The following is a 13,509-nucleotide window of genomic DNA, read 5'->3' on the forward strand; positions in this document are numbered from 1 at the left end:
CCTGGACAGGTCACCAGTCTGTCACAGGGCTACATTGCAGAATTGTGCAATTTAAAAAATGCATTTAAATATTTTTAAAAAAAATATTTTTAAAAGTTTATGGAAGATTTTAAAGCATGAATGCAAATGTAATTTTTTTTTAAATTTCCTTGACATAATCGTCTTACAAATTGCTGTTTTTATTAACATTCAAACTGTGTAATTAAAATATAATTCTACCAGAGGAAATGTGAAATTCTGCTGAAATTCAAACAAATACTATTATAGTGTATAGAAGATTTAAAAGACAGTGATGCAAACAGAATTAGAATTTTCTTCATTTTACCTATGGAAATTTGTACAACATAATTATCCTTTTTTTAAGCACATGCAAGCTGTGTAATTTAAGTATATTTTTATTTGGAAAAAAATTGTAATTTAGCTTAAATTCAGCAGAGAAATTCATGAGGAAATATGTCTCTTTATAGATATTTATTTTGGAATTATTTTTGTTTATTTCACAGTAATTCTTGGAAGTGTTTGGTGAGTTTAGCAGCCTGATATTCTAGCTGTGTGTTTTTTACAGTGTGGGTTGGAGGTGGGGGGCAGTTGCCATGACGATGCCAGTCAGGGCAGGACCACAGGGGCAAGGCGGGGGGGGGCGGCGGATAGCAAGCAGCTCGTGCTGCGTCTTAGCGGGATAATCCATTGTAATCCCAGGTGGGGGGAGTCACCGGCTCGCCTCCCCTCCTTCCCCTTTTCCCCCTCCTTCCTCTCTCCCCTCCTCAGCCTCCCCCGGTGGTTCCTCCTCCCCTGGGAGAGGAGGAGGAGGAGGAGGAGGAGGAGTGAAGGAATTAGCATCTGTTAGTGCTCAGGTTAGCTCCTCTGAGCTGAGAGAGAAGGGAGAAAAAAACGACTCAGTAGAGCTCCTTCAACTCCAGTCTCATCACTCCTGCATCCATCCATCCATCCATCCATCCATCCATCCATCCATGCATCATCCATCCATCCATCATCCATCCATCCATTTATCCATGCATCCATCCATCCATCCATCAATCACCCATCCATCATCATCATCACCCATCCATCCATTATCCATCCATCCATCCATTCGTCCATCCATCCATTCATCATCCATCCATTCATCCATCCATCATCCATCCATCCATCGTCATCATCATCCATCTATCCGTCCATCATCCATCCATCCATCATCCATCCATTCATCATCCGTCCATCATCCATCCATCCATTTACATCCATCATCATACATCCATCCATCATTCATCCATCTATCCTTCATCATCCATCATCATCCATCCATCAATCATCCATCCATCATGCATCCATCCATCATCCATCCATCCTTCATCCATCATCATCATCCATCCATCATCATCCATCCATAGACAGATAGGGAGGTGATCTTTTGTTGCTAACATAAATTTTATCCATGATCAGCAGTGTTGTACCTGAACGTGTTCAAAGAACGTTCGTTCATGAACTAACTCATATTTTGGGTGAACGTGAACGGGACGTTCATGCTTGCTTGATGAACGCTGAATTGTGAATGCACTCATTCTGTTGTTTCTTGAACGGAGCTCGGATTTCGTTCAGATTACATTCGTGCCAGATTGCATGAGCCTTCCAGGCGAAACACACAGCTACAACAGTAAAAACACATGGTAAACGACCATTAAAATGTCACGGATATCCACCCGATCTGGCAACCGCAAGTCCTGCCTGTCGCTCTACCAACGTCATCAGCGGTCGCTAGTCTTGTCACAATTCATATGTGTGCAAGGAAGGAGGATGCGTTTACTATCACACAAACAAACAGTCAGACAGCATGGACGAGGAAGCCAGCACGAGCAGCAACTCGGACCCATTTGACCATTTGAAGGACTTCTACATAAAAGTCAGTACTGACGCTGATGGTAAAAATCTTACCTACCATTGTAAACTCTGTCCACCCGGATTAAAAAAACAAGTCCTTACATCCTCGACGTCGGCAGCCAATCTTAAACAGCACATAGTAAAAAAACACGCGAGTAGCCTTGCACGGTATGAACGAGTAGTTTGTACATATAAAAAGGACACAACGTCAACAACGGTGAGCCAAACAAACAGCTCCTCTACCATCCAGACCCCGTAACATCATACCGGAGTGCCCTCGGTCTCTGTATCTCCCAACCACAGGTAGAAAACCTGGTTTTGAATTACATCATTGCAGACCTGCAGCCTTTAAGTAAAGTCGACAGGCCAGCATTTATAAACCTAATTAAGGGGTTGCAGCCGTCCAAAAAGGTGCCATCAAGAAAAAAGTACAGTCACTGCTAAACAAGAAGTTTAAGGAAAACACATGTGAACTTAAGACTGTACTCTGAGGTGGATGCTGTGTGCACAACAGCAGATTGCTGGTCAGCTGTGAATAAGTCATTTATAGGCATCACTATCTACTGGCTAAACAAAAATGATGTTTCTGAGAGACACTCTGCAGTACTGGCATGCAGGCGGATTAAAGGAGCACGTACACATGATGCATTAGCAAAAGTATTGTCTGATGTTAACAAAGAATTCAAAATCCACAACAAGGTTGTGTGCACAGTAACAGACAACGCTTCAAACTTTATCAAGGAGCAACATAAAAAAAGAACTAAAAAATAACAAAATAGTTCATTTTGGGGAAGCGTGAACTTTAGTTCAACATGTTGAATTGTGAACGATGAACTGAACTAGTTCATTTTAAAAGGTTTGAACTGAACTTTGGACTAGTTCATATAGAAAGTGAACTTTCCCAACACTGCCAAGCTGATGATGATGATGAAGGTCAGTCATCTGTTCACAGGGTCACCGCTGTCCTGGATATGTGCCCGCATGACGCACACACAGCTACACACAGAGACACACAAAATAACACAGCAACGCAATAACACATATGATGCACACACACACAGCAACACAATAACACACATGATGCACACACAGCAACACAATAACACACATGATGCACACACAGCAACACAATAACACATGATGCACACACAGCAACACAATAGCACGCATGATGCACACACAGCAACACACATGACGCACACACAGCAACACAATAACACATATGATGCACACACAGCAACACAATAACACACATGATGCACACACAGCAACACACATGACACACACACAGCAACACAATAACACATGATGCACACACAGCAACACAATAGCACACATGATGCACACACAGCAACACAATAACACACATGGTGCACACACAGCAACACAATAACACACATGACGCACACACAGCAACACAATAACACATATGATGCACACACAGCAACACAATAACACACATGATGCACACACAGCAACACACATGACACACACACAGCAACACAATAACACATGATGCACACACAGCAACACAATAGCACACATGATGCACACACAGCAACACAATAACACACATGGTGCACACACAGCAACACAATAACACATATGATGCACACACAGCAACACAATAACACACATGATGCACACACAGCAACACACATGACACACACACAGCAACACAATAACACATGATGCACACACAGCAACACAATAGCACACATGATGCACACACAGCAACACAATAACACACATGGTGCACACACAGCAACACAATAACACACACAGCAGCACACATATGAACACAATAATACAACACACACACATGAAAACTATAGCACAGTAACACACGTGACACACATCCATCAGCACAGTAACACAATAACACACACACACATGAACACAATAACACACACACACACACACACACATGAACACAATAACACACACACACAGACACACACGAACACGCAGACACTCCATCTATAATGGTCATATGATGCAGGCGTGACACAAACAGTCTTTCTGTTCACATGAACACAAACACGTCTGTTTGAAAGATGACGTCAGAAAATAAATGGAATGCTTCTTCTGTCCTTGAGTTTGTTGTTCAGTAAAATAATTTATTCGGCTTCATGTGGATGTTTGTCTGCAGAAAGAGAACCTCAGTCTGAAAGCAGGATTTAAAAGAACCCTTAAAATGGTAGAATTAACTCTTTTCATTTAAAAATATGTGTTTGTAGTACAGTTGCAACTTAAATTATTCAACTTCCAGTGCCAGTTTGGGTTTTAAGTACTATCAAAACATGCAAAAGTTACATAAAAATGTGCAAAAATGATTGTATAAGATGTGCCAATGACGGTCTTTGTCATGGTGTCAGTTGCTGCTGAACTACTGCTGTTTTCCAGAATTAAAATACGTGTGCTTGCCTTCATTTTACTTTTTAGTATTTTATGAGGGATATTTACATGTTGGAGGAGATACTGTGAGGAGAAAATGCTGCAGAACTGAGATGAATGGCTTCAGCAGGGAGTGTGTTTTTTAGCACTGTTAGCGGCCTTAGCGCTGTTAGCATGGCTGTGCCCCCCAGGCTACTGTTTACACAGCCTTTATCCTGTGCTGCATTGAGGAAACAATCTCCTTAATTAACGCCGGGGTTTTTAATCCGCCCGGCCCATTAAAGTCGATGAGCCCCGTCCCCACAGTGGAGACATTGATTTGTTATGTGCAGCCGGAATATGTGGCGATGATTATTCAATCATATTGATTGAAACAGGTCCTGTGCTGCACTCAGGTGATATATTTCTGTTCTTTAATTAAACTCTCAGGTTCAGGAGGACGTAGGTCTCTCCGTCTAATTAGAAATGATCGCCCGTCCGACACTCTGCTCCAAAGTATCATCGGTTCACGCCGTGATGTTTTCACTGTGAATGAAGCCATCAGGAGGATTTTTTCTAACGTGATCTTCACCGTCGTGTCGGCTGTAGGAACAGTTCACTGGATCTGTAGCTGCAACCGTCCCAGCAGCATTTTCTCTGTTCACTCCTACCTTATTTTAACTCACTGTTGGTTCATCTAAAGTCCTGCAGCTCAAAGGAAACGGAACAACATGAGGAAGGAGAGAAAAAACTACAGGCCAGTCTCACTTCTACCATTCCTGTCATAAATACTGGAGCGCTCAGTATTTAACCAAGTCTCTGAACATCTGCGGAACAACAACCGACTTTCCCTTTTCAGTCAGGCTTCAGGTGCGACCACTCCACTGAGACTGCACTCCTATCAGTCACAGAATCTCTGCGGCTGGCGACAGCTGCTGGTCAGTCCTCTGTCCTACTGCTGCTGGACCTGTCTGCTGCCTTTGACACCGTGAACCATCAAATCCTCCTCTCCACACTCTCTGAGCTCGGCATCTCAGGTTCTGTCCTGTTGTGGTTCAAGTCCTACCTCACAGGCAGATCCTTCAGAGTGTCATGGCGAGAGGAGGTGTTATGGTCACATGACCTATCAACTAGGGATGCACCAAATGATGCATCGTCTGAGCACGACACATCATCAAAAGCAGAAGTGAGTGCTCAATGCAACAGAAATCACCGTCCAACTGGAGCGCGGAACACGGACGGACGTCTGCGTTGCATCTTGCTAATATTATGTATGCACGATGCAGCGCCGATGTCCGCGTTTAGATACAGCTGTATCTTCTACAACCTGATGGTAACACCTTTGACCAATCACACTTGAAGCACTTTTTGCACTTACTACAGGTTTTTCCTTATGCCTGAATTGTTGCTTGTGTTGTACGTCGCTTTCGACAAAAGCGTCTGCTAAATGAATTGTAGAATTGTAGAATGAAGAAACGTCAGTAGAATGCATTAAAATGGCACAAAGATGCAAAAATGGCATGAAAACACACAAAAACTACACAAAAATGTGCAAAAATGACATTAAAGGACACAAAAAGATGCAAAATGAGACTAAAACACACAAAAATTATACTAAAAGATAAAAAATAACACAAAAAATTTGCAAGAATTACATGAAAAGATGCAAAAACGCAACGAGATCCAAAAATGTCACGGAAAGACGCAACAATGACACGACAATATGCAAAAATGACACTAAAAGATATAAATATAAAAACACTGAGTTCAGTAGCTGCTGATGATACAGACGTGTTTCCATTGATGTGAAGTTAAACATCGTCTCTCGTCTCCTCTTGTTGTTTTCTGTCTCGTTTTTCTGTTTTTACCGTTCTTTTGTCGACTTGTTCTGCTGCTCAGTGTCTTTGTGTTTCCAGCTGATGAATCGTATCTCAGTAAATGATGGCTGTGTATTAAAACGTGACCTTGAATTAATTTAATAACTTACAGCTTTTTACACTGAGACGACTGAAGAAGATTTATGCTTTTTAAAGCTGTCCCATTAGTGCCAACAGATTCAGGATGAATTAGAGCCACAATCTGATCATGATGAACAGAAAAGAGGCAGTTTTACTTCAGAGCAGCTTCTGTGGAGTTCTGTCACTTTATGCACAGAATGTTCTGGCAAAAATACTTCAAAAGAGAAGCTACCTCGACCCAAATTTAGTTTAAAATCAACTAACCCAGAAATTCCTGTTTAATGTTTTGAATATTATTATGTTATGTAATAATGATCATACTTTATTATGATTATTTATTGCAAATTTATTTTCTTAAAAAAAATCCTTAGCTGCAGTTGTGTGTTTGAACAACAACAAAAAACAAATCTGAGTTAATTTACAAACAATATGAAGTTGATGCAACTACCAACAACTTTTTTTCTGCCACAAACGCCAAAGATCCTGAAGTCAAGATGAACAGAAATGAAGTCATCGATCCGGTTTCAGCAAGTTACCTGAACTTAAATGTAGTTTTAAACCAACTAATGCAAACATTTCTGCAGCTCTGTGAAGCAGAACAACCATGAAGAAGGAGAGAGAACGAAGAAATGTCAGTTGGACGCTGTTAGAATGACGCAAAGATGCAAAAAAAAAGGACGGAAAGTTACAAAAACTACACAGAAACGTGCAAAAGTGGCACTAAAAGATGCGAAAAGGACGCTGAAAGGCACGACAATTATATGAAAGATGCAAAAACAACAGTAACAGATGGAAAAATCTCACTAAAAGATACAAAAACTACACAGAAACGTGCAAAAATGGCACTAAAAGATGCAAAAAGGACACTGAACTCACAAATTGCACTTAAAGGTGCAAAATGACACTGAAAGATGCAAAAATAAAACTAAAAGACACAAGAATGGCACTAAAAGTTTCAAAAATGACACTAAAATACACAAAAATTACACTAAAGATACAAAAATGTCACTAAAAGATGATTTTTAGATGATTAGAAGATCATTAAAAATACTAGAAGACATTTTTATCGTCTAATAATTTGAATCTCTCCCGTAGTTTTGGCCTATTTCCGTGTTCAATGGATTCAACAACAATACAAATAAAAACTGCTAATTACCTTTTTTTTAATTTAAATTTCAAATTACATTTTTTGGGGAACTTTTTTATTTTTTCCCTGTTTTTCTTCATGCAGCAGCTTCACAGAAATGAGCTGAACTAAGTCAGCTTTAGCTCTGGAGCAGCTTCCTCCTCCTGTCCTCCAGAAACGCGTCGTCGTAAACGTCAGCCTCTGAGTTTTTCCACCTTTACAGCCCGACGCTAACGCTAGCAGCTGATGGAGTGGAGAGTTCCCTGATGCAGCAGCTTCCTGCTTCCTGCTCCCGGTGGATGGACGGTCGCTGTCCGTCCTGCTGCTCTCTGGAGGTCCAGGACGTCGCTGTTTGTCCTTGATGGCAGGAGACGTTTGGCCTCCTAAACACACCTCAGCCTCTGGAGCCTCTGGAGCCTCTGGAGCCTCTGGAGCGTCCACGGCTTCACACTAAACACCGGCCATGCATCACCGTCACTGAGGAGGAGGAGGAGGAGGATGGAGGTCAAAGCGTTCGACATCAGCTGAAGGTCAAACTTCACCTTCAGGAATGAGGCTGAGTTCGTCTGTCATCAGCTGCTGAGTCATGAAACGGAGAAAAGGCTTCAGAGTAACGACGACCAGCCGCTGAAAAGCTGCTTTGCACTTTCAGAAATCAATAAAAATGAACTTCAGATGGAATTTCCTCTACGTTTAAATTCGCTGCTTTCCACAGAGCAGAGAGGAGACGACGAGAGACTGGGGTTAAAACCAAACCTACTGGATGAATCAAATACATACACCTGCTTCCAAAGTTTGGTTTCATCTTCAGGATTCATAAATAAATGGCAAAAAAACACTTAAAATCAGGGAAATAAAGAATTTAACTGACTCTACATACTGTAGATAGTTGAAGATATTTGACTGTTTATGTTCTTTATTTGGTTCCGTCATTCTTTCAACAAACATTTCCTGAATATTAGTTAAATATTTGTTGGTCACAGCTGAGTCATTAATGGCTTCACTGATGCACCGAAGAAGCCAGAATTTTTTATTTTTTACAAAATCTGATTTGAGTAAGTGCTTTATTTTTTGCAATTTTTTTGAAGAGATAAATATCAGGATTTTAAGCCCAGATTTGCTTCCTGACCAAACAGTACGTCACAAAGCAGAGAAATGCTTTATTTTTGACATCTTTTAACAGAAAGTTCACTATTCAGACCTGTTGGCAGGTTTTGGGTTAAAAAAAAAAAGTGTTTTGAGGCATTTTAGGTTCGTTTATTGGAACTAAGGAGCTGAAAACTGTCACTGATGTCCAGTCAGTTTAGAATAAACAGAGGTAGATTCTGTTTTTTATGTCAATCTAAGGGTGTCCAGTGGGATGTTTTGTAGCTCTGCAAACTCTAAAAGACGTGGAAAACCTGTATTCTCTCCATGATGTCAGTAAATGTGAATCAGCTGTTGTTCCTGGTTGTTCCACCAGGTGGAGCCTCTTCCTGTTTAAGACTTTAAACTGGAGTTTAGCAGCAACGGAGCACCATGACAAAGACTAACATGTTGTTTGAGGACCTCCAACCAAAGCTAGCTCATGCATGCTAGCTGGAAGTAGCTTTTGGGCTGATCAAAAACTGGTCTTGACCAGTTGTTCAGTGTGATTTAAGGCTAGTTTCAGACTAGCTTCTCGGCCGATTCTAAATTAGTTCTTGACTTGGTTTTGGACTGTTTACTTGGTTAATCATTTTTGGACAGAAGAAAAAGTGCGTGCATGTCAGTAAATGTATCACAGATTAGCTGTAGTTCCTGGTTGTTCCACCAGGTGGAGCCTCTTCCTGTTTAATCCTGTAGAGACCAGAGGAGGCGTCACTCAGACCTCCAACCTGAGTCGAAGACAAACTGGGGGAGAATAGAGTCGCCTCAGAGTCCAAACTATGTGTCTGTTGACTAAAATAAGCAATTGTCAGTATTTGTAGACGTATAAATATTGTCCATTTGACATTAAAAGTCATATTAATGCCAGAGTAAGGATTTTAATTATGGACAAACTGCAGTTTAGCTTGTAAAGGGGACCATGACAAAGAGTCCTGTGGAGGTTAGTGACCTCCAACCAGAACTCACAACTCTGTTTGATTGATGGAAGATCTCTGAAATTTAACACATTTTAGTGTAATTTTACATCTAAAAACTCATTTTACATTTAACAGCCTTTTTAAATTTTTCTCAAAGGTAAATCCAATAATTTTTAGTTAAATGGACAGATTTTTATGTAAAGTGACGTAATAAAACTCAAAAAGGTGTAAAATAAACAATATTTGCAGCTCTTAGACTGCAGATTTACCATTTAAGAACAGAAAACATCCTGTTTTTCATCATAGACATTCAATTTTCTCTATAGGTTTACAGTTGAACAGCAGGAAAGTGGAGATAAACCATTAAAATGCAGAAAATGTCCTGTGTTTTGAAGAAAAATACAGGACAAATCTGTGTAATGAGCACGTTTACCGTTATTTCATGGCTTTAATTCTTAGGGTGACGTATTTTTTTTCACTTTATGATTCGATGAGTGACTCCAGCAGAACAACATGGAGCATTTCTGTTATTTTAAAAGCAGAAGAAGGCAGAAATGGGACGAACGGAGCAGAATAACGACAGCAGTGGGTTTGACTGCAGCACAGCAGAAAGAAAGAAAAGGAAGCAGAGAGGAGGAATGGACTGTGTCATCGGTGGCCGGTGGGGGATGGAGGCAGAAAGAAAGATGGAGGAAAGAGGTCAGCTGGGGGTGGAGGAGGAGGAGGAGGAGGATGGAGGTGATGATGATGGAGGGGGAGGGGAGGAGAGGCGAAGAGGAGGACGACACGTGGAGGGAATTCATTTCTTCTTTATTCACTTCATCTGAGCGTTTTCAGGGTGAAAAATGTCAATAAAAAGTGTAATATTTCAGCTAAAATGCAGCAAAACATGAGCTCTGTTTCTGTTGTTTATATAAAGTCACGGTTTTAAATGTAAAGCTGAACCTGCACATTTTTCTGACAGAATTAGAAACGCGGAAAAAATTAAAGAAAAAGAAAACAAAATCCGTTGTCAAAATCAGACTGTCATTTCGTTTCTTATTTTTGTCATTTTTTGTCTAGTTTTAGTGATTTTGTGGCAATTATTTTCACGTTTCTCGTTTTTGTCGTTTTGTGTCATTTTGTGGCAATTCTTATTACATTTTATATGTAGTTTGTCATTTTATGCCAGTTTTTGTCACATTGTGTTTCGTTTTTGTTGTTTTGTGTCAATTTATGTCAAGTTTTTGTCATTTTATTTCTAGTTTTTGTCATTTTGTTTCAAATTTTTGTCCTTTTTTTCTAATTTTTGTCATTTTATTTCTAATTGTCGTTTTATTTTCAAATTTTTGTCATTTTATTTCAGTTTTTGTCATTTTATTTCTAGTTTTTGTCATTTTGTTGCAATTTTTTTTACATTTTATGCCAATTTTTGTCACGTTGTGTCTTGTTTTTGCCATTTGGTATCATTTTATTTCTAGTTTTTGTCATTTTGTATCTTGTTTTTGTTGTTTTGTGTCAGTTTTTGTCATTTTAAGTCAAATTTTTGCCATTTTGTGTCTCATTTCTGTCATTTTATGTGAGTTTTTGTCATTTTATGTCAGTTTTTGCCATTTTAAGCCGAGTTTTTATCATTTTATCTCAGTTGTTGCTATTTTGTGTCTAGTTTTTTGTGACTGTACATCACTTGTGATTAGTTCAAGGACTGTCTGAATGCAGAAATTGTGACTATTTTTTCAGTTTTTACAGTTTCTGGCTCAGATAAAAGGTGACATTTTTTACATATTTTATTTTAAAGCCGACGGTGGGTTTTGGAGTTCAGGAGCTCGATGGTGAAACTTTTACCTGCCGTCTGTGTTTGGTGTAATAAGGATGATTCAGACGAGGTGGGAGGACGAAGGTGGTGATGATGATGATGATGATGATGAGGTGGGGGAGGGGCTCTGTCATAATGCAGGGTGTTGACTTTAATCGAATCAGCTGCTGTCTGACGACCAAACAATACGTCCTACAGAGGAAGCAACACAAAGACTCCACTGTGGCGTCAAAATACTCGACTTTTACACCAGAAAACGTCTCAGTCTGCTCCGAGGAAGTGACTCTGAGGAGTCTTTATCATCCTCGGAGCTCATTTTATTTCCAAAAGACCATTTAAAGACAAGTTTCCAGCCTAAGAGTGTCAAAAAATGACGTTTTCCTCACTGCAAACAACTTAATTCACGTCTTTAATGAATTCATTTGTCGATAAATGTGGATATTCTGTATGTTTAGCTTCACATCATTCCTGTGAAACACTAAAGAAGCATGAAATACACATGATCAGTTCAGGAGACGGAGTTGAGGTGGATTCATGCAGGAATTCTGCCATCTGCTGGACACTAAAGGAAGATATTACAGTAGAAATGCACAGTAGAGACATTGATGTGGGAATGTTGTGTCTCGTTTTTGTAGTTTCTTGTTCCATTTGGATCGTTTTGTGATTCTTTGGGACAGTTGGGCTTATTTTCTGTCATTTTGTGTCTTGGTTTTGTTGTTTTTGTGTCAGTTGTTGTCATTTTATGCATTTTTGAGACAATTTAGCCTCTTTGTGATCATTTTGTCTCCTTTATTTTTTCTGTCTAGTTTTTGTCATTTTGTGTCTCATTTTCATCATTTTGTGTCTGTTGTTATTTATGTTTAGTTTTTGCCATTTTGTGCATCTTTGAGACAGTTTAGCCTCTTTGTCATCATTTTGTGTCTCTTGTTTTGTTTTCTGTCTCAGTTTTAGCATTTCATGTGTATTTCAGTTCAACCTGAAAATTTTGTGAATTTTTGTCTCCTGACCGTTACTCACAGATGAGTCATTAAAAGTTTCACTGTTGTAATGCGAGGTGCAGAATTTTTTTATTTTTTCCAAAATCTAGTTTGCACAGACGGTAAATTTTTGGCGATTTTTTTAGAATCCGGTTTATTTTCCTCTCTGCTCTGAGGAAACACTAACTGCAGTTAAACATGAAAACTTTGTGAATTTTTGTGTCATGACCGTTACTCACAGATGAGTCATTAAAAGCTTCTCTGTTGTAATAAGAGGTGCAGAATTTTTCTTTTTTTCTAAAATCTAGTTTGTGCAGATGGTTAATTTTTGGTGATTTTTTTTAGAATCAGGTTTATTTTCCAGTCTGCTCTGAGGAGACACTGCCTGCAGCTCAGCCGAGTGTTCCCGTCATGTGACTGAATCCTGACCTCTTCTGTTTCCTGTTCCAGATGATTCCTCCTCGGAGAGCGGCAGCGGCAACGGTCTGCCGGCCCTGACCCCGCCTTCCTCTGCCGTCACGGACGCCGCCATCGTCAGGGAAACGGAGGTCGTCAACGGCAACGGAGGCCCCGCCCCGCTGGACTTCAGCACCCCGACCTCGTCCTCGTCCTCGTCGGAGGACCAGCAGCCGATGAACCTCAGCGAGCCGCCGCCACAGCGCCTGTCCTCCGCCCACCTCCCCGTCACCGTGTCGGCGGCGGCGGCGGCGCTGCTCGGAGCGCTGCACCCCAACGCCCCCGAGGAGCTGCGCAGGAAGTTCCCGCTGGCCGCCAAGCCGCCGCTGCCGCCGCATCCGGCACTGCCACTTCCTCTACCGCACACACACACACCCAACACACACTCACACACCGCAGAACTGCGACTGGACCGAGACGGCCGAGACTACGGGAGCAAGGTGAGGACAAAATACCTCCTCCGGTTTGTTAGTCGGTCCAGGGAAATAGTCGCATCATAGCCGTCAATTATTGAGTCAGTTCTGTCGATTTGTGAGTCATTTTTGCCCGTTTTTGAGTTGTTTTTCACAATGTTTGAATAATTTTTGTGAATTTCTGTGTCATTTTGGTCAATTTGCGAGTAATTTTTGTCAATTTCTGAGTAGTTTTTGGCAATTTTTGAGTAATTTTCGTTAATTTTTGAGTCATTTTTGAGTCATTTTGGTCAATTTGTGAGTAATTTTCAGAAATGTTTGAATGATTTTAGTCAGTTTTGAGCCATTTTCGGCAATTTTTGATTTCAGTAATTTATGAAAATGACTTAAAACTTAAAAATTACTAAATTAAAAAAGTTGACCAAAATTACTCAAAAATTGACCAAAGTGACTCAAAAATGAACCAAAATGGCTAAATAAGTAAT

General features: G+C 40.3%; 1 protein-coding gene across 3 annotated transcripts in view; it reads left to right on the plus strand.

Moving 5' to 3' along the window:
* Nucleotides 1-13,509, plus strand: part of LOC110950450 (nucleolar protein 4-like) — a 200,969-nt gene that overhangs the window by 161,549 nt on the left and 25,911 nt on the right. For all 3 annotated transcript variants that reach the window (XM_051949499.1, XM_051949498.1, XM_022193018.2), the window contains one exon: nucleotides 12,606-13,051. In XM_051949499.1, the coding sequence (XP_051805459.1) occupies nucleotides 12,606-13,051 (446 nt within the window). The remainder of the gene's footprint in view (nucleotides 1-12,605; nucleotides 13,052-13,509) is intronic.

Source organism: Acanthochromis polyacanthus, chromosome 6 (genome assembly GCF_021347895.1).
Source record: "Acanthochromis polyacanthus isolate Apoly-LR-REF ecotype Palm Island chromosome 6, KAUST_Apoly_ChrSc, whole genome shotgun sequence".
NCBI lineage: Eukaryota > Metazoa > Chordata > Actinopteri > Pomacentridae > Acanthochromis > Acanthochromis polyacanthus.